Genomic DNA, 21,536 nt, shown 5'->3' with positions numbered 1-21,536 from the left:
GGAGTGGTGAGGACCTGCAGGGCACTTCCCCTGTGCTGTGGTGTATAACTGGAGTTGGTGGGCAGGGCCGCAGTCAGTCCTGATGTCTGCCCCCAGCCCACCGCTGGGGCCACAGTCAGACTGGTGTGTGCCTTCTCTTCCCCTCTCCTAGGGGCGGGATTCACTGTGGGGGGGCGGGATTCACTGTGGGGTGGCGTGACCCGTCTGGGCTACTTGCACACTGCCAGGCTTGTGTTGCTGGGGATCTGGCGTATTAGCTGGGGTGGGTAGGCAAGGTGCACGGGGGCTGGAGGGGCAGGCTTAGCTCACTTCTCCTTAGGTGATCCACTTCAGGAGGGGCCCTGTGGCAGCGGGCGCCATCTATTTCTTTCTGTCATCAGCTGTCTCTCCCAATCCCTGGAACGGCTTTGAGGGTCAAATGTAGTTTTACGAGGCCTTGGAGTTTGGGACATGAAGGGGGATTCTACCCCCAGAGATTAATGCCAGGAATCAGTTTCTTCCCTGATGTCTTGGGCTCACGTTTACTTTCATTCAGGAATTTTTTACAGACCAGCCAACTAGCGTAAATGTGGAATTTGCTACCTCCAGGCTGATTCTTTCATTTTATTTTTTATTGTTTTTGAATGGATATTTAGCAGAGGAGATTTATTTTTCCATATATATATATATATATATATATATGTATATTAAGTTTATTAATTCTTTGAGAGAGCACATGCGTGGGGAAGGGGCAGAGAGAGGGAGAGAGAATCCTAAGCAGGCTCCGCATTGTCAGCTTAGAGTCTGACTCGGGGCTTGATCTCACTAACCGTGAGATCATGATCTGAAGCAAGATCAAGAGTCAGACACTTAACCGACTGAGCCACCCAGGTGCCCCTAGACGGATTCTTTAAAAAATTTTTTTTTATGTTTATTTATTTTTGACAGAGAGAGAGAGAGAGAGAGAGAGAGAGAGACAGAGCATGAGCGGGGGAGGGGTAGAGAGAGAGGGAGACACAAAATCTGAAACGGCTCCAGGCTCTGAGCTGTCAGCACAGAGCCTGATGCGGGGCTCTAACTCACAGACCACGAGATCATGACCTGAGCCGAAGTCGGATGCTCAACTGACTGAGCCACCCAGGCGCCCCTAGACGGATTCTTTTAAAGATAAGACGTTTAACCTTTTTTCGTGCCATGAAGCTCTTTGGCAGTCTGGTGAATCCTGCAGACTCTGTCTCAGGATTTTGTCCTTATTTATTGTTATTTATTTATATTTTTTATTTTTTTTTAAAGATTTTATTTTTAATCTATATACCCAACATGGGACTCAAACTCACAACCCCAGGATCAACAGTTGCATGTTCTACTGACTGAGCCAGCCAGGTACCCCAGGATTTTGTCTTTTTTTTTTTTTTTTTTTTTTTGTTTATTTTTGAGAGAGTGAGTGCAGGTGGGGAAGGGGCAGAGAGAGAGGGAGACACAGAATCCGAAGCAGGCTCCAGGCCCTGAGCTGTCAACACAAAGCCTCATGCAGGGCTTGAACTCATGAGCTGTGAGATCATGACCGGAGCTGAAGTTGGACGTTCAACCGACTGAGCCACTCAGGTGCCCCCAGGATTTTGTCTTTAAATGAATAAAATACTTAAGAGTTCTAAAAGAAACCAGCCCTGTTAAAATATTTATCAAAATCTTAAATTTATGGTGCAGAAATATATGTGTTTTTTATGTTATTAAATGACAGCCTTTAGTAGCAGGTCACTTAGCTCCTATAATTTCCGAATAGCGATGAGTGGAAATGGTATCGTGAGTTGTCTACAGTAGCTGTGACGTGTGTGATACGAAAATACCTGATTTCTGTCGCAATATCACACTACCGCCAATATAAAGTTTGTTACTGTTGCTCATAATTGAAGGAAATGCTAAATTTTAGTCAGATATATAACTTTTTTCCTCACCCGAGTTCACAGGCCTCAGTTTTGGCTCAGGGTGTCTGAAGTGTAGGAAACTGTCTCCAGAGGGCAGTGTCCACCTAGTGCTGAGTCTGACTAAGGCAGAGACACCTCAGTGAGCTTCTCCATACAAGAGCAGGTAGAGGGACAATGCTTCTCAGTGGCAGCCCTGCTTGACTCTTCGACTTTCCATTTTCTGATGTCCTCAGTTCGAGATGCTGCGGCCCGGCTGCCTAATGGGGAAGGTACCAGGGCCGAGATTTGTGAGCTGCTCAAGGACTCCCAGTTTCTGGCACCAGATGTCACCAGCACTCAGGTAGGATGGAAAAGAGACAATGTTTTGTTCCAAAATGGATTTAAGAAAACCTACAATATACAACATAATGATTTCTTAAAACTGAATGAAAAAGAGGAAAGGAGGAGATCCTGAGAAATGTGAACAGTGATGACCTATGACCCTTGCAGTCTGTGGAGCACAGATTTCCCTCTACCCTTTACTTCTGCTTCTACTGCAGCTTCTTAGGTCACTGTCTCCTTCAGGGGACAGCGCAGTCTCCCAGGAATCTTGCCATTGGTAGTATTGCCACCAGACTGAGATAGGATCTGCGACTCCCACCCGGTGGTTTTTCCCTGGTGTCTGAGTCTGACTGGTCCCTTTTCCACTTTGTTCTGCTTCTCAGGTGAACACAGTAGTGAGTGGAGCCCTGGATCGGCTGCATTATGAAAAAGACCCATGTGTGAAATACGACATTGGGCGAAAGCTGTGGATCTACCTCCATCGGGACCGGAGCGAGGAGGAATTTGGTGTGTGAGGCTCTGACTAGATGAGGGATGCTTCTGAGTTATTGCCCCAATTCCATTCTGCTTTGCGATGACGTTCAGGCAGGATAGGAATATAGAGTCAAGACTTAGCCCGTTGGCGAGGCCACCAGTGAGGCCTTGGCTCTTCATGAAACCACGCTCCTTACTGTGCTGAGGTTAAACTGTTGCTGAAACTTAACCACCTTTGTTTGCAGAGCGGATTCACCAAGCACAAGCAGCTGCAGCTAAAGCCAGAAAAGCCCTTCAGCAAAAACCCAAGCCTCCATCCAAGGTGGTAAGTGACCTCCTGAGAGCAGCTGCCTTAGCGGTGTCAGGGATGGTGGCAGCCAGGCCTTCCCTGAATTCCCTGCATCAGGAACCATGCCATCCTTTGGTGACTTTGGCTAAACTATCTGCCTTCTGCTTGTAGAAGTCCGGTAGCAAGGAGAGTTCATTGAAAGTCCTCAGCAGTGGCCCTTCTGAGCAGAGCCAGATGAGCCTCAGTGACTCCAGCATGCCTCCCACTCCAGTCACACCTGTGACCCCCACCACTCCGGCTCTGCCTGCCACTCCGATCTCCCCTCCTCCTGTGTCCTCGGTGAACAAAAGTGGCCCTACTTCTGTCTCAGAGCCAGCGAAATCTAGCTCAGGGTAAGCTCTTTCACTGTTTTCTCCAGCTTTCTCCCTCCAGAGATCTTTTGTGTGTATGGCTTAACTTGCTTTATTTTTTAATCATCCCCCTTGCCCCCATTTTCTCGTAGTGTTCTTCTGGTGTCTTCACCCACAATGCCACAGCTAGGAACAATGCTCTCCCCGGCTTCCAGCCAGACTCCACCAAATTCTCAGGCAGCCGCCCGTGTGGTGAGCCACTCTGGCTCGGCTGGACTGCCCCAGGTGCGGGTGGTGGCCCAGCCTGGCCTTCCTACTGCTACTCAGCAGTCAGCAGGGCCGACTCAGACACTGCCACAGATGCCAGCAGGACCACAGATGCGCGTTCCAGCCACTGCTACTCAGACCAAAGTTGTGCCACAGGTAAACGGGGATGGCAGAGCTGGACCTCAAGGTGGTCTGATGGGTCCAGTTGGCAGAGTGGGTAAGGACCAAGGAGCGTTAGATTATTGCTGCTGCTGCTGTTTAACACAGCGACTCATTTGTTGTTCAAAGCTGGCTAAGCGTTTTTAAGTCATTGTATTTTACATGTTGGGAATCAGAACTTTTGAGAAGTTTAGTGATTTACCCAGGATTGTAACATCAGAATCCTGGTGGATGGAGGTGGAATGTGACTCTAAATCTCAGGCCCTTTCCATTGTGCCTCTCATCTTAGCCATACCGCTAATAGTTGGGTAATTTTAGAGAAGAGTCTTACTTCCTGCTTCAGTTTCCTTTGCTATAAAAGGGTATAATATTTGTTCTCCGTATGTAGGAATACAACAGGATGTTAAATGTGAAAGCTTTCTGAAAATTAAGGTGCTCCACACAGATACAAGAACTTTACAATGTGCATTTTAGAGTATAGTGAGCCTTAAGCACCGATAGAGCAGAAGTAGTCTTGGGGGAGCACTTCCTGGGCAGTGGCACATGCCAGAAGTGGCTCGCTGTGCCAGGCTGCGTCTCAGTATCTAATTGAGCTCTCTACCTCACGCTTGAACCAGACAGTAATGGCCACCGTGCCAGTCAAAGCTCAGACTGCGGCGGCCACTGTGCAGCGGCCTGGACCTGGGACAGGGCTCACGATGACAAGTCTCCCTGCCACAGCCAGCCCCGTGAGCAAGCCAGCCACCAGCTCTCCCGGGAGCTCCGCTCCGAGTGCTTCCACAGCTGCTGTCATTCAGAATGTCACAGGACAGAACATTATCAAGCAGGTCAGTGGAAATCTCTCTGGGTGGATCCAAATCCTTTTTCCCAAAGCAGAGGATAGTCAGAGATCTTAATGATTTGTAGCCTTTGATCTTTAGTTCATGGGTATTTCAGTGGTGAGTTCCCACCAACGGCAGTACAGGCTTCATAGATGCTGAAGATTTCCCCTGTTTCTTTCCAAAAAATTCAGCATGTAGTAGTTGAGCTTCTTGATTTGGACTTCCCACGAATTTACTTAGCGAATATCTTGTGGTGTGACATTATACACTTTGTTGGCCTTTCTGTTTACCTTTAATAATAGTAGGATACATTTCTATTTTCCTGGCTATGAACATGCACAGATGATAATTGAACTTCAAAGAATGGTTAGGCAGTGGGCGGCTTGATCTCAGGCATGTGAGTTTGAGCCCCACATTGGGTACAGAGATTACTTAAAAATAAAATCTGTAAGAACAACGACACAGAATTTTTAGGTAAAATAGCAATGATAGGTGTGCTTATCATGTGCCTGTACTGTGCTGAATATTTTATAGATATTAAATAATTTAATCCTCATAACGCCATGGGGTAGGTGCTTTTGTTATTCTCGTTTTATAGATGAAGAAACAGAACCATATAATGGTAAAGTATTGTCATTTTTTTCATTAAATACTTACTGAGTGCTCTTTTGTGCCAGGCTCTGTCCAGAGTGTTGTGGATGTGGTGGTGTATGACATAGACTGAATCCCTGCTTTGTGGGCTTATCTTCTCCTGGGGCTAGGGGACAAAAACCACTTCAGGGACAGGTATAGAAGAGCTATGAACATCAGTAGCCAGGGGTAGGACTACAGAGTGACAGGGGTGCCATTTGAGCTAAGGTGATCTATGAAGGTCTGAGGGGAAGAATGATGTTAGTGTGCTGTATTTTGATTATCTGGGGACAAAGCATTCTAGGCATAGGAGTAGTAAGTGAAAGTGCCACGAGTTAGTAATATGCTTGAAGAACAACAGGAAAGCCATCAAGCGTGTAGCTTAGTGGGCAAGTGTCAAAGTGTTAGAAGGGGGGGCTGCTTGAGAGGTTAGCTGTGGTTAAGTCATGTTGGACTTTGATTTTCTCTTAAATGTGATGGGGAGCCATTGAAAGATTGTGAGCCAGAGCGACTTGATCTAGTGTACATTTACAGAACCCCTTGGCTGCCGCGTAGGACGGAAATCAAGGGACAGGAGCAGAAGCAGGGAAACCAGGGTGGAGGTGGTCGCAGCAGGTCCAGATCCTCAACTGGTGCTGGCTTGTGTGCATTGTCTTTGGAGGTAGGAGAGGCAGTGGGATTCCGGATATGGGGTTGACGGTAGAGCCAGTGTGATTCTTCTCCAGTGGGCAGATTATGGGGTCTGTTGAAAGAAGGGAGTTGAGTGTGCCCCACAGCTTTGGGCTTGAGTGATTGGGTAGATTGTGATATCATTTACTGAGATAGAAGAAAACACTGGGGTGCAGAGACTGGAATACAGACTGAGAGAAAAGTGTTGAAGTCAGCACCTATATCGGGTATACGAAGGTGTGAATGACATGAAGCTAAAAATTGATCACTCATTGGTTATGGGTAATGAGTGCACTTGACTGGGCCCAGCGGATTGGTGGTGGTTTGGGAATGGATTCAAAAGAGAATGTAAGATGAGGAAGTAGAGACAGGGAATGGACGCAGTTTTTAAGCAATTGCACTTTCAAAGAGAGCAGAGAATGGGGGCTGGTGGGAATGTGGAGTAAATGAGGATCTGCTTCTGTGTACGTTGGGAAATGTTAAAGCACATTTGCATTCTGATGGCAGCAGTCAGTAGAGAGGAGGAAATTGCTCATGCAGCAGGCAGTCCCTGAGGCTAGAAGAGTACATGTGTTACACATGGCCTTCCACAGGCATTGGTGCAGCTCCAAAGCCCATGCTTGATCACTGTGCCATACTCCTCTCAAAATTGAAGATCGGCACAACTATAAATAAAAGACATTTTTGAAACAGTTGGGGATATACAAATGTATATTATTAGGTAATACTTGTAGGTCATTATTGGGTAATAATAGGTGGGACTTTTTTGTGTGAGTGTGGGACTTTTTTGTGTGAGTGTGGCCTGACGTGTGATCTGTCTTGGAAAATGTTTCACGTGCACTTAAAAAAAGATGTGTATTCTTCTGTTTTTGGATGGAATATTCCATGATCTCTGTTAAGTCCATCTGGTCCAATGTGTAGGTGATTACTATTATTTTTTTAATTTAAAAAGTTCTTTTCTGTGTTGGAAATATGTAAAGAAGCATTGATCGGCAAAATGCTGTCTATTGGCCTACTTTAAAATATTCCAACTCCTCTGTCCAGCACCTCCCCACCCCCCCGCCAAAAGTGGGGAAGGATAGATAAAACAAGATTGGCAAAGTGATAACTTTGAAGCTGGGTGGTAGTACATGGATTTGTTACACTGTTTTCTACTTTTGTGAATGTTTACCAGTTTTCAAAACAAAAGATTAGAAAAACGTGAAAGACACGTACCCACGAAATGGAGGTTTGTGTGATCATACTCATAACCATTTGAGCGCTGGGAATCCCCTTGTCAGTGCTGTCTCTTCCCTATCCAGGTGGCAATCACTGGGCAGCTTGGTGTGAAGCCCCAGGCAGGCAGCAGCATTCCACTCACAGCCACTAACTTCCGTATCCAGGGTAAGGACGTATTGCGTCTGCCACCCTCTTCCATCACCACAGATGCCAAAGGCCAGACGGTTCTGCGAATCACTCCGGACATGATGGCCACGTTGGCCAAGTCCCAGGTTACCACAGTGAAACTGACCCAGGACCTCTTTGGGACGGGAAGCGGCACTGCGGGCAAAGGCATTTCTGCCACCTTACACGTCACTTCAAATCCAGTCCACGCGACGGATAGCCCTGCCAAGGCCAGTTCGGCCAGTGCCCCTTCGTCCACTCCAACAGGTACCACCGTGGTTAAAGTGACTCCTGACCTCAAGCCAACAGAAGCCTCCAGTTCAGCTTTTCGCTTGATGCCGGCACTTGGTGTGAGTGTGGCAGACCAGAAGGGGAAAAACACAGTGGCTTCTTCAGAAGCAAAACCAGCTGCCACGATCCGCATCGTGCAGGGCCTGGGCGTGATGGCCCCCAAAGCAGGCCAGACCATCACAGTTGCGACCCATGCCAAGCAAGGGTCCTCAGTGGCCAGTGGGTCTGGAACTGTCCATACTTCGGCGGTGTCCTTGCCCAGTATGAATGCTGCCGTGTCCAAGACTGTGGCCGTGGCCTCTGGGGCTGCAAGCACCCCCATCAGCATCGGGGCAGGAGCCTCTGCTGTGCGGCAGGTCCCTGTCAGCACCACAGTTGTTTCCACGTCCCAGGCTGTGAGTAACATAGTGGGGAAGAATAGCCCTTCTGCTTGGGGAACTTGTCTTTTGAGGAATGGAAAGTAGACCCTGTCTCTGTCACTTCATTTGACCCACACAGGCTTATTTCCTACTAGGCTCTTTTGTTTGATTTTGAAACAAATTTCTGAAGTAGTGTGTACATAAGTGATTAAAATAGTACAGAAGTACATAGAGTAAAAAATAAAATTTCTTTCACTGCTCTCTACTTCTTCCTTCATGAGGACTAATTACTAGTATTTTGGCATTTATCCTTCTGGTCCTTTTCCCGAGCATTTTCGTACAGTGTGTACACATTCAGTTTAAACAAAAATTCCTGTGAGAGAGCTTCATCTGTATACTGTCCTGTGGATTGCCTTATTTATTTAAAAATATGTTTTGGGGATTGTTCTAGATCCTACACGGATATTGATGGCATTCTTTTTAATGATACCTGATAATCCACAGAAGGCATGTGCTTTACCCTTTCATCTGTTAAAGAATACTTTTTTACTGTTTAAGAGCAGTGCTGCCATGAAGAAACACATGAAAGTATTTCTGGAGCGGAGGTAGAATGGCTCAGGTATACATACTGAAGGTTGTGATAACTCTAGTTGTGCAACCAAAAAGGCCCTACCACCTTCCACTTCCATCAGCAGCTCTCCTGTTTCCCCCATATCCTAACAAATGCTGGATATCTTGTTTTTTTCTTTCTTTTTTGTTTTTTTAACTTAAGTACCCATCTTACTGGTGAAAAGAGTTCTTTTTCTGTTTCGTTTTCCTGATCTTTAGTGGAGTTGGGCATCCATTCATATGGAGATTGGCATGTGCTCTCAGTGCAGAATAAATCTTTGCCACTTTTCTTCTGGGGTATTCAGCTTTTCATGTTTGGGTGGTTCTGTATATCTTCTGGATGTTAATTCTTGTCACATATAGAAAATGTTTTCTTCCAGCCTGTTATTTTTTAACCTTGCATGTGGAGCCTGCTCTACAGGTATTTTATCTGATTAGATCTATCAACATTTTCTGCTATGGCTCTTAGGTTTTGCATCTTGTGCCATTCTTACTCCAGGGTTATAAAGATACCAGCCTTCATTTTCACAACATTTTCAGGGTTTTAGAAAAGGTGTCATCGATAATCCATTTGAAATATATTTTGTGAATGGCATGTCGTAGATATCTCATTTTGTATTTCTTACTTTGTTCCAACATCATTGACTGGTTTATTCCTTACCTGCTAACTTGAAATACTACATTTATCATAAAGCAAATTCCCATATCAACATAGGTGTGTTTCTGGGTGCATGTGTATTTCTACTCTTTAGTTTCTGGATAAGGAGCCCTGTTCTGTACAGTGGGGTGAATACGGACAGCATAAAACACAGTTTTACGTTTCCTAAGCAGGCTGTATAATAAAACCTCAGCAATTTGGATAAAAGCCAGAGCGGTGGAGGAAGAACATTAGTAAAACCAACCAGCCAACAAACTCTGAAATACAGTGCGGCTTAAAAGGAAGTATTTATTTAGGTTCTCATATCACAAAAATTAAGGAAGCAAGGAAACAGTGCTTACTTGGTCCACTTTGCTCTTGACTCCTCACACAGAAAGGTAGTAGCCAGGGGCACCTGAACCTGAAAAGCATGTGAGGGGGTGGGAAGTAGTGAGCAGTGATTCTTTTCTCCATCTAGTCAGCTAGTTAGGCTAGTTCACCAAGGGGTGATTCCAGTTGGTGTTGTGGTGGTCTGAAACTTTTGACACAACTGAGGCATTCTTAAGAAAACCACCAGGAAATCCACCTGGAGGCACCATCTCAAGGTATTCTGTTTTCTGTTGGCATCTTTCAGTGCTTTCTGATGCACTACAAATTGTGAGTAAACTGTGGAGATTGGTATGGGGAGCTGTGACACAGTTTTGCACCTGAGGGCCCGGCTTCTTTAGCAATAGCTTGCTCAAGGGAAATGTCGATGCTTTTTCTTAGTATCCTAGCAACTACTTCTCTTGAATCCGTTTTTAAAATCAGATTCACAAAAGATTTTACTGTGTGTAAATTTTATTACCAACCAGGGGTTAAAAAGCAGGTGGCCTAAAAACAGGTGATGCAGTGAGCTCATCTTTGCCATCCTGAAATCCCAAAGACTAGGCGTGGTCACCTTCTGTTTTGTTCCTTTTAGACCTTATTGGCTTTGGGGTTGGACTTTTCACTTGGTTGAGTTTATTATTAATGTCCCTTAACTAACCTCTTATCTCTGGGAGAGACGGAAAGCACCTGGAAAATGTGACCTGTTGCTAATCTAGCGTGCCCTGCTGTCTGCTCCCTACCAGTGAGCCTGCGCCCCAGTGAAGCAGTAGTTATGCACTCTGTTAACTCCTGAGTGCCTGTGTCCTTCATCACACTTCCTTCAGTACTGTGTGCCAGGTACCGGGAGGCACATGGATGATGAGGTGCCTGGCCTCGAAGGAGCTCAGACTCTTACTGTGCTCAAGTGAACACACGCTTTCCTTAGTGATTTAGTGCACCTATTTATCCTGCTGGCAGCAGTTTTATATGGTTGTTGCTCTTGTAGGTAGTGTGAACGAGGAGCTGCTACACAGATCAGAGACTACCTAAATACAGTATGTGAGCTCTTAACCACAGCCTATTGGCAGTTTTATGAGAGCAGCCTGGGCCCACACCTCAGAAATATCGGGACCCTGCAGTGTACAGGAAAAGAGAGTATCTGAGTGCTCACTCCTCAGTTCTGTGGCCCTGTACGTGACACTTGGGGGTTTCCTTATCTAGCCTGTAAACCTGATTTCATTTTCTCTTTAGGGGAAGCTGCCTACGCGGATCACAGTTCCTCTCTCTGTTATTAGCCAGCCTATGAAGGGCAAAAGTGTGGTCACGGCCCCCATCATCAAAGGCAACCTTGGAGCCAAGTAAGTGCTGTAGTGATGGGCGGGTGGGGCTTCCAGGTGGCTCCTTGCCACACAGTGGAGAGGCAGCTAGTTTTTCTGGGGCTCTTCTTGAGTATTTCTCCTTTGTTGTGCTCACCAACAGTATTTATTGAACACCTAGTATCAGGTGCCAGGGACACAGAGAAGCGATTAAAATAGACAAAAAGCTGTGCTATCTTCAAGCTTACCTTGTAGGGTGAGGAGAGAAATTATAGAGTAAAATACCCTATGGGGTGGTGGTGTGTACTGTGGAGGAAAAGCAAGGAAGGGGATGACGGAACATTCTGTAATGAGGAGGGCTGGTGACATGGCTCAGATGGCAGTTTCCAGTGTGGGTGTTGGGGAAGGCCTCGCTTTCACATTTGAGCCCTGTGCTGTGGTGTTCTGAGCAGGAGGTCTTACTTGGGAAGCTGGCCTTCCTTTGGTCTTGACTTAAACCAGGATAAGGGGCATGATGAAATCAGTCTGATGGTTGGAAGGTGGCTGTTTTGGGGGAGAGTTTCTTGTCTGAAACACAAACCTTCCTGGGGTTCTGTCCATTATTTCTGCTGATCGAGGTATGGATGTTGGGGTCATTGTATCCAGAGCCCTGGGGGCCTTTGGGCTTGCTCTTTTTTCATGGGAAGCATAGAAGCTAGGAGAAAGGTGGTCTCACCAACTGGTTTCCATTTCAGTCTAGAATGCAGGAATTTTCACTGTGCTGCTGACCTTCCTGTTTTCCTTAAACATGCGGCCTCATTCTGGGCCAGAGAGAGCACCCTGCCTGTCATTATGCTTCACTGGTGCTTTCCATTCACAGCCTCGGCGGGTTGGGCCGCAATATCATCCTGACCACCATGCCAGCGGGGACTAAGCTCATTGCCGGCAACAAGCCCGTTAGTTTCCTCACTGCCCAGCAGTTGCAGCAGCTTCAGCAGCAAGGCCAGGCCACACAGGTAAGGTTCCAGGCAAACGGTGGGCTCTACCAGGCCTCTTTTTCTCTTGCTGTTTGCGCTCAGCTGAGGAGCTCGTTTGCAGCCTGTTGACCAGACCGTCTCTCTTTGCAAACAGGTGCGCATCCAGACTGTCCCTGCATCCCATCTTCAACAGGGAACAGCTTCTGGTTCCTCCAAAGCAGTCTCCACTGTTGTTGTGACCACAGCTCCATCTCCTAAACAGGCACCTGAACAGCAGTGATTCAGAGAGAGAAAGATGACGTCCGTGAAAGCACACACCCAGGCTGCCCTTCTGGCTTAAAGGAGGGGAGCAGGGAGGTTGTGTCGTCCTTCTCAGCTTGTCTGTTGAAGGGAAGGCCAGCAGTGGGATGATGGCAACAGTGGCGTGGATTCTGCCACCACACTCCACAGTGGAGCATGCTGAGAAAAGTCCCCTCCAGGCTCCAAGGGCTGTTCCGCTCCGATCCAGGAGAAGCTCCTCTGTTTGGGGATGAAGTCATAGTTGTGCCACACGAGCCATGGTTCTCTCCTGAGAGCCAGACACCGGGGGAAGGCTTACAGCTGCAGATCGTGCAGACCATCAGTAAGCCTCGTTCTTGATGTGGATTGTATTTTTTTTTAGCTTCTGGTCTTCTCTGTGACTAGTGGTCTGGATAGGAATTTTATGTCCAGAAATTTTTACGTAACTTATTTTTTTAAAGAACCTGTTGTATGTCTTTATCCAGTGGAAACCTGGGCTTTATAAAGCCCCCACTCCCCACTGCCCCGAACTGATTATTCTCTTGACCAGAATGGGAGAATAGCAGGATTCTCAGTGAGTTGGTGGCTGACTTGAGAGCTGCATGGCAATGGGGAGGCTGTCAGCTGGGTAAGAAACCAAGGGAGTGAGATAAGTGAGATAGCGTGGGTTCCCTGAAATGGGATTAGTTTGGCACTACCTCATAAAGATGAGGTATCAGGATCTTGACTGTGGTCCGTATCTTCATCTGCTGACTTTGTCCTCCTTGTCAGGCCTGTTCACACAGAAGTTCAGAGCCTGTGGACAGGATAGGCAAGTGCCAGCAGACATGCTGTTCTTGCGGCATAGACTTTATTGCAGTTCAGAGGTTACATGTTTTGCTTTGCTCCAGGGCAAGAGTCTGCAAACCACAGCCCTGGGGTTGGCTACCCGTTTTTGTAAATAAAGACTTATTGGAACACAGCCCATGGCCATTTGCTTATGTATTATCCTTGGCTGCTTGCAGTCAGGAGGCAGAACTGAGTAGTTGCCAGAGTCCAGATGCTCCTCAGGCCTAAAATGTCTCTCATGTCCTCAGGCCCGTTAAGTAAAACTTTGCAGGCTTCTGCTCCAGAGTAGAGGCGGCAAGAGGAGAGAGTGAGTGGGTGTGCCCACTGGGCGGACGAGGCAGCACAGTCACAGGAGAGGTCGGTCAGCGTTTACAAGTCCTTTAATCCTGGCTGCCTCTCATTTCTCAGCCTCCGTCAAGCTGTGGCAGAGCTCAGAACAGTATTTTTAAATGTAGTAAGTAAGTAAAGCACTGGTTGTTAACAGTATATGCCTCTTTTGTATGGGAGCAGGGTTTGGATGGTAAGGCTGTTCTGCAGTGTCAGGGCCTCTCTCTCTCGTTTCCAGATTATTAAAGATGTGTCTTTAATCTGGAAGTTCAGTGATGATCTTTTATGGGGTCTGGTGAGGAAGTGGAGTTGAGGGGCAGAAGGTCCCAATGGTGTAGTTTAGAGGGGTTGCAAGGTGGAAGCTGAGTGATCAGGAAGATTGCAGAGAAGGTCAGGGTGGCTTGTGGCTTTTGAGACATTGCATTTGATTTTTAAAGCAGTTCTGTAAATAGACATCATCAACCGTCTTCTAACTTCTCATCCCTGGGAGAAGTGGTGAGTCTGAGTTGAGGTTAAAGAGAAAAAGACATAAATCCAGTCTTCTGATTTTAAGTATCCTTTCTTTTGCCTTCCTAGGGGAGGATGGCTGTATGTCATGCTGAGCTGTGGGGACAGTTGGAGCTAGGGTGGTAAGCCCAAGGTACAGAGAGCTGAGGCGAATTGGCGGAGAGGTGACTTGAGCTTTTGCTAGTAGTGGGGGGCCGGCACAGATGTCCCACTGGGAAGCGGGGAGAGGTAGGGACTGCTGTGAAGGAGAAAAATGGCCTTTTAGCTGAGTGAAGGAGAGCACGTCTGTGTTCTCCAGTACTTTGATATTTGCACATCATTGCTTCCTAGAGGCACATTTCACATGAAGAGTCCACGTGACAGTGTCTGAATGAGAAAACAGTAGAAATTTGAGGGATCCTGTCTCAGGTATTTATTGTTGGTTAAAACAAACCCCTTCCGAATTTACTTAACAAATGATTTCATGAAGATAGCCCTGGCATTCAGCCCCAGCCCTTCACTGACTTTTCTTTACTGAAGTCACCTGGCTGTGACTGTCTCTGAGTGCCTGCAGACATTTGTCTGCATGCTTGGGGAACAGGGATGTTTCAGGATGTTAGTGTAGGACTGACTCCCTGGTAAGTACGATTTGGTACTGCCCAGCCTGTCAGTGGAGTACTGAGGAATGGCAAGCCCCAGCTGGAGTTGTTGAAGTGACGTCACCAGCATTTGCATGCTGTGCAATGTGGTTCTGTGCATACAGACCTCAGGGGTCTTGTAGAGATGTGGTAGCGATGGTGGCTGTTTTGGGGGGGAGTAAGTCCAGAAGAACTCATGGCAGCCACTGAGCCTCTGACGCTGAGGTTCAGAGGTTGGTAAAAGTGGTCAGACCACATGTCTAAGACCAGATTCAGTGAATAGCGTTGTTTGTGATGGGTTTGTATTGTAAACCCATCTAAGAATGTTTTTCTCCAGGGTTGACCAATTCCATGAAGGTACCCCAAACTGCTGCTGTGAAAGGGATTTTACAGTAAGTTTCAATATTGTATATCTGGTCTTCACACCTCAACTGCTTGCTCTGGAGAAAATACTACATTTCCTTAGAGTGTGGTGCACTTCCCCCACCCTTCAAACCTAAAATGGAGATCTTTACTATGAAAGTAAAACTGGGAATAGGTTCCTTATACCCACCTCCAGTCTCTAAAGAAAGAATATGTTTTAAATTAATTGCTCATAGTGCTCGCTTCGGCAGCACATATACTAAATTAATTGCTCATAATAGATCCTTCAGTACTTGTTGAATGAAAGTTTGGTTTCCTAGTTAGCAGGCCAATGAAAGTAGACCCTGAAAGGGGACCACAGGTTCTCTTCTCATAACTGTATTTTCAAGTAGCTCATTCTTAACCTCTGACGTGTGACTTCAGCATTGAAAGGCTGGCTAACCGTGGGAGGTCAGCTTTCACTTAAGTACAGCATTTCTTCCAGAGAGCACCCGGTGCTTTGTGTAAAAGATCTCTACCGCATTTGTGGGAAGTAGCAGGAAGGAAGCCGGCTTTTGAGTCCTGAAGGCTGGCTTCCCAACTTGGTAGCTGTGTGACCTTTGGCTAATCAACTTCTCTGAAGAACCTAACGTGGCTTCCATTATAGATGGTTGTGTGAATCAGGTGGGATACAGTGCATTTCAGAGTGTGGAAAGTGTTGTGCAAACCAATGGTACTTGGTCTAGAAGACCTTTCAGAGTTGGCCTAGGCCACTTTTATCCGTTTGTAGAACTTTACCAACTCTCCATGTTCCTTTGTGATTTTGTCGCCTTTGTGCATCCTATTCTCTGTGCCTGGAACGTGCTTTTTTTTTTTTTTTTTCTACAGGGCAAACTCCCCATCTTCTCCCCTCCCTTGTAGTTGTACTTACCCCTTAGGGCACCAGTCACCCTGTATGTAAACGCTTTCATATCTTCGCCATTAGACTGAATTCCTTGCTGGACAGGGATCTCCTTAATCCTTTCAACCATTTCAGTGCTGGCGCAAAGTAGATGTTTAATAAATATTTGTTGAAGGAGGTTTTTTAAAAAAAAAAAAAACCAGATCCAGAACCAAGATTAGACTGTCAGGACTTTATATTACTAGTTCAAGAGTCACATCTTTTGCACGATTCTTACCCTTTGCTTTCAGCTGTATTGAAATTCAAGGTCTTCGGCAACCTGCCATTTTTCTACCTCATTATACAGACTTCCTGTTAGTGTCTTCTTATTAGAGTTCTTTTGAGGAGCCAGAACATTTGCGTTCCAGCTCTCAGCTGGGCCACTGACTAGCTTTCTGATTAAAAAAACAAAACAAAACAAAACAAAAAAACACCTTTGGCCCAACGTCGTGACTTATCAGTGATATTACAGTACTCTGGAATATTAATGGTAAATTAGGAAATGTTTAGTAACATTTAAAGTACCAAAGTTTGTGAACTATTTTACTTTAAGAAGTATGTGGTAGAATTGTATCTTTAAAATAAAGTCAGTCTCGTGTATTTACTTTCTGATAAGAAAGTACCTGTTTTCTTGAAATTTGAAAAAGAGAGAAGTTATCAAAAGCAGGATGTTCTGCTGGATTCCTATCCCAGACTCATCCCGTGGCCACTTACTGTTCTCAAACTTTCAGAGTCTTTTATTTCTCTTCATACTGAGACAAAAATAAAGGCTTGTGTCATTTTTCTTTATGAAGGATACCACAGCAGCACAAACTTTAGCCAATTAAATGAGAAAGTGCAAATACATAGAACCGTAAGAGCAGACCAAAGGAAGCATTGAAATGGAGGAGACAAGCTACACCTTTGCACACTCTAGCTATTTGTGCTCAAAGGGACATGTCCACCCCGCACTGATCACGGGTAGCCTCCTCACTCTTCATCTGAGCCAGTCAGGAGGGCCGTCTGGTAAGTGTGATCTGACTTCAGCTTCTGAATCCCAATGATTTCTCCTCCGCACCTCTTTAACCGAGTCAAATGGCTATAATAGAGCAACAATAAGAAACCATGAAATTAGCCCCCCGAATTCCCTTATTCTCTCAACCAAGGATGTTAAAGTTATCTACTGGTTCTTAGCGCATTTTCTTTGTAAGTCCACCAGATGCTGTGGTTGTCTGCATATCTTACTTCTTAGGCAGTGTTCACTGGTAGATAAAGGGACTCATGATTAATAATATTTAATAGTTAATGTCATAACAGTCTAAACCTAGGTCTCCTGCCTCCCAGTGTATGTTTCACCGACCAGGCAGTAGAACTAAAGGAAACTGTGACCTTCTTTTCAGTTTGGTCTGCGTGGAACTGTGTATGTGATGTATATCTGCTTTGGGTAGGTAAATCAGAAACTAGAGGGGCAGCTACAATGACAGAACTAATAATAGCATATCCTAAAAGTTGCTTGCTCTGCAGTTCAGGACAGTCTGCCATTGACTCATAGGGTGACCTCGATCAAGTTACTCAGTCTTTCAAGCCTTGGTTTCCCCATCTGTAAAATGTTACCGTGTATACTTCATAAAATAATGAGGATGCAGTGGCGTAATAGACTTGTGCTTCCCACAGTGCCTGGGAGAGTGAGTGCACAGGAATGATCAGCTATCCCAGTAACCTCTGAACAGCCCTCAAAAGGGTACTTGCTGTCATGGCATCGTGTCTGATTGTCACATCTCTGGGGAGGAGGTGGGGCAGATCCAGGAACAAGGGTCTGCAGTCCAGTACCAATGCCTAATTCAGAGGTTTTCCTTTCACCCGACAGCCTTCCAGTCTGTCAGAACTGCCTTTGAAACCTGAGTCTGTGAGGTTACTACGACCAGACAGCCCTTCAGCCTTTCAATATCTCGCCCATTTGCAGGTGTAGACTACCTTGCACAGAACTTGGCAAGTATTTGGCACTCATGAAGTGGTGGAAGTTAGCACTGGTTAGTTATGAAATGTGGGCCACTGGAAATAAAAATGGAGTGCAGTAGATTTTGGGGACAAGGGGTTAGGAGAAAAAAGCTAGACAAAAGTTGTCTTCCTTTGGACTTACCAGTAAACGAGAGAGTAGTTGATGGCCACAATGCAGAGGGCAGCCATGTAGTGCCAGCAGAAACACATGGTGATGAACATGATGTTTGCTTCATCTTTCTGGTCCCATTCGGGTGCTCCAAACGGTGGGAACAGCACAAACCCAATCTGGTGGGTAGTACAGAGAAGTCGGCCTTAGTTGGTTCTGAGAGGCACAAGCTTACGTCCTTCCCGTGCTACCCAAGTTTCCATGCATTCCCATTACCTCCTATTTCTCATACCTCCATTAGCATAGAAAAGGCCTTTTTGCACAGGAGAAATGACCTGAGTCAATTCTGGTTTTAGTATGGGCTTATTAAAACGAAATATCAGGGCCCACATTGCAAGTCAGCAGTTTAGCAAGTGGAGCTTGTAACAAACTATAGAAATGACCCCTGAAAGTACTGCATGTGGAGCCCTGTGAATGGGGTCAGCACCTCCACTGGGGAGGGCAGATGGGGAATTTCTTAATATGCTCTTTATGCTCCGTGGATTCTGCTTGTCAGTCCGTGAGCAAGATATTAATGGGTAAAATTAAATCATGGGGCGGACATGGGGAGACCAGTGGCCATCTCAACCCATTCACATGGCATGTCAGTGCTGCCCCTACATGACTTCTCTTGACAAACTCAGCGGGGCTCCCTGAATCCACACAATGTGAAGCGCACTGTTTTGAAAAATTACCTGCCAGAACCAGGTGCCCTGAAGAATAACAAGAGTGGTTCGGAAAAGTTGCAGCACAATGTTGTCCCGGAGGATCACCTCTAAGAAGATGCTGAAAGTCCCTCCAAACAGTGCACACAGCAGGAGTGAGTGGATGTGCTGGTCCAAGGGTGGTCGGTTATGGACATGGTAGTAGAAGAGAAAACCTGCACAAAGCCATTTCAGCCATCAGAGATTTGCTGGTTTCTACTCCATTGCTAGAATGCCCTCTTACACCTGTCTCAAAGCGAGATTTTTCAGCAGTTACAAAGTCAGTTTATGTGACGTGGGGCAACAGACGCAGATTAGATTTATTTTGTGTATGAAGTGGATATAAGTTGCAAAGGATGTGTCTTAAAATCTCTTAATCCGTGGTAGCTTCAATACAGGATGTGTAGGTGAAACACGTTGCTGATTCGTGACAAATCGTGTGTGTATGTGTACTTGAAATTCAGTTTTGCCCTGATTCAACCTTTCTTCGTCTCTTCCTGGGGTTCAGAAGTGAGGTTGTTGGATTACAAAGTGCCTTCTCATTACTCTGGTTAATATGAGTTATATTGGGAGATCTGTCCTAGCTGCTGGGTGGGTCTCCTGAGGTTTGCAATGGAGTCCAGGCAAGAACACTCCTGGGTGGGGGGTGGAGTGCAGTGTCTCCTCCGCCGGACAGAGGGAGTTCTCTGGCATGGGTAGCATCCATCCACGTTTTGGAGAGTTCTTGTGTGTTTCAGTGTGCATGTGCACTCAGGTACATGAGTGTGATGGGGGAGGGAGCAGGGAGAGGCCAAGTCCCATGCAGGTTTTTGAAATTCAGAGATTTGGATTTTCTGGGGAAGGTTATTATCTTTGCAGTACTTCTGGTCTTTATATTCTGGTCTGTTACAAATGCAATTTGTCTGTCTCTTACTTTGTTATTTTTTTCCATCCCTACCCCTAAGTTACCTTCAGTGAATACTGCCATAGCCATAACCAATCTGTCCACCCCCAGGGGAACGTGGGCGATGAGATAGGTGAGCATGTCCACGATTCCCGAGACTGCAAAGAACAGATACATGGTGCTGTGCTGCCAGTTCATCAACTTCACCCACTGGTTTTCATGGTACAGGTGGAAGTAGGGCCCATCTGGAACAAACTGCTCTGCCAGGATCCCTGCAGGGAAGTGAGAGTGGAAATTAAGGAGGGAAGTGTAGCTCCGGGGCAGATGGGAAACAAATGCCCCCAAGTCATGAATGAAGTCGAGATGCGAGATGCGGGTGAAAGCCTACTTTGCTCTCTCAGATGCAGCTACTTGAGTATAAAAGAAGGCATTTGCTGAGGAGCCTGTGTAGACCTCTTGCCTTTGTTGTTTCTTTGGGGGTGGGGGTGCAGAGCAAGGAAGCAATAGAAACAGCCACACAGGTCCCCAGGATATTTGTCCAGTGGCTGAGATGAAGGCAAGGCATCATCACTTATGTGGGAATGTGGCTGGTACGTTCATCTCGGGGCTCAGTGAGCAATGAAAGAAGTCGCGGAAAGGAACAAGTAGGTGGCAAATAATGGAATCTGAGCAGAGACACGCTGGTGATAAAGGTACCTGTGCACGCCTAAGGGGGAGAAGCAGCTGCCAGGTGTGTCTGTGAGGGCTGACTTAAGTGCATGGTTTTCCTGAGCACAGAGTGAGCACCTTCCCCTAGCTTTCAGTCTCTGTGCCCTAAACACTGGGAGAAGCAGGTGAGGGCCCCTTCACTGCGGTGTCAGGAGACGTAAGCCTTTGAGATGGGGTAGCTCTCAGTTCTTGTCCCTTCTCTGTCTTTTGTTTAGGAAAGCAAAAGATTGGCCTTTATTCCTGGTGCCCATAACGTTCTTGGGGCCTCGAATAATCCTCCACGGCGACATTCTGAACCCTGTTCTCCAAACTTTGTTTTGTTTTAAACCCAGCCCCTTCCTGAATTTATGCATGAAGGAGCAAGGAATTGGTGTAAACAAGCTGGGAGAAGGGAGGTCCACTGACACTAGAATGGAAGTCCTGTGGCAGCAGGGACTGTTTGGTTCCCCCTTGTAGCCTTAAAACCTGGAGCAGTGAGTTCCTGCACATGGTAGGAGCTCAGGAGACGTTGAGTGACTATTAATTTTCACCCAGCAAAGAGGCCAAATATTTTTCTGGCTCTATTTTCTAGGCAAAGTTGATGCTGTCCTTAGCATTTAAGCCATATAGTTCCTGTCACTTCTCAACTCCAGAAAGATGAGATGCCTGGATGGTGAATGGGAAAATTCAGCTAGACCAGGCAAACCAAGCTAAGCACCTTTGCTCCCTCCAAGAGAAGCTGCTGGTGTTGCTTCCGTTCCTTCTGAGAGACAGCCAAAGTGATTCGTGGCAAAATGCAAGTGCAGAATAAGATCCCTCATTACTCACGTTACTCAGAGCGGATCCTGAGGAAGAACACTTTCTACTATTGGCACGGCTGGCCCTTTTTCATGTGGCCATTAGTGGAGTGGAATGGATGACCAGTCACGGTGGAAGGACGTGAAATTTTGTTGGAATGGGACACAGTAAGGGAAAATCCCTTTCAGACAGCCCTCTGTTGGCTTTTTTTGGGGGTCTCTTCCACTGCCTCTCTTATTAGCCGTCCAACATCAAGTTCCCGTCTTTGTAATTGCTTGAGATTTGGGGTTGGAGGATATGCCAAGGAAGTGGGTGGTAACTACTCTTGAGATTCTAGTGGACAACTGGAAAAAAGATGGTTTTTTTCTAAAACTAAACTCCATTTAGTACTTTCTTATAACTCATGTACATGAGCTCACTCTAATTTGTTCTATTTTTTTATTTGTGTTTTACCTTTTTCATAAAGTGTATCTTCTGTTCCTACATCTTATACCTGTGTCCTTCTAGGGCAAAGAATGTAGTTTATTTGGCAGTGTTTCATGGTGCACTACGATGTAAGGTGCTATTAACTGTTAACATTACAAAGCTCAGTGCACAACAGATACTATAAAATATTTACTGGCTGACTGAATATCCCTGTTTATTATCTGCTGGTGGAAACATCCATTTCACAGGGACCAGAAAATGGGTTCAAGTTCTGCATGTGTTGGGGAGAC

General features: G+C 46.1%; 2 protein-coding genes across 9 annotated transcripts in view; one reads left to right on the top strand and one right to left on the bottom strand.

Annotated features, from left to right (window-relative positions):
• NFRKB (nuclear factor related to kappaB binding protein) overlaps positions 1–21,381 on the top strand; it is a 53,535-nt gene extending 32,154 nt beyond the window's left edge. For 3 of the 6 annotated variants that reach the window (XM_042904096.1, XM_042904095.1, XM_042904094.1), the window contains exons 18-27: positions 2,138–2,244; positions 2,609–2,732; positions 2,945–3,024; positions 3,160–3,380; positions 3,491–3,761; positions 4,382–4,591; positions 7,186–7,953; positions 10,763–10,869; positions 11,687–11,822; positions 11,938–16,051. In XM_042904096.1, coding sequence (XP_042760030.1) covers positions 2,138–2,244; positions 2,609–2,732; positions 2,945–3,024; positions 3,160–3,380; positions 3,491–3,761; positions 4,382–4,591; positions 7,186–7,953; positions 10,763–10,869; positions 11,687–11,822; positions 11,938–12,063 — 2,150 coding nt within the window. In that variant the 3' untranslated portion in view covers positions 12,064–16,051. Of the gene's footprint in view, positions 1–2,137; positions 2,245–2,608; positions 2,733–2,944; positions 3,025–3,159; positions 3,381–3,490; positions 3,762–4,381; positions 4,592–7,185; positions 7,954–10,762; positions 10,870–11,686; positions 11,823–11,937; positions 16,052–16,417 lie in introns of those variants that run through there. The other 3 variants (XR_006193436.1, XR_006193435.1, XR_006193434.1) reach the window with 3 other exon arrangements.
• Positions 16,593–21,536, bottom strand: part of TMEM45B (transmembrane protein 45B) — an 83,332-nt gene continuing 78,388 nt past the window's right edge. For all 3 annotated transcript variants that reach the window (XM_042904097.1, XM_042904099.1, XM_042904098.1), the window contains exons 3-6: positions 19,401–19,607; positions 18,444–18,628; positions 17,743–17,888; positions 16,593–16,701 (exon numbers count right to left, since the gene is read on the bottom strand). In XM_042904097.1, coding sequence (XP_042760031.1) covers positions 16,593–16,701; positions 17,743–17,888; positions 18,444–18,628; positions 19,401–19,607 — 647 coding nt within the window. The remainder of the gene's footprint in view (positions 16,702–17,742; positions 17,889–18,443; positions 18,629–19,400; positions 19,608–21,536) is intronic.

This window comes from Panthera leo, chromosome D1 (genome assembly GCF_018350215.1).
Source record: "Panthera leo isolate Ple1 chromosome D1, P.leo_Ple1_pat1.1, whole genome shotgun sequence".
In the NCBI taxonomy this organism is placed as follows: domain Eukaryota; kingdom Metazoa; phylum Chordata; class Mammalia; order Carnivora; family Felidae; genus Panthera; species Panthera leo.
This window is presented reverse-complemented; position numbering and strand designations above follow the sequence as displayed.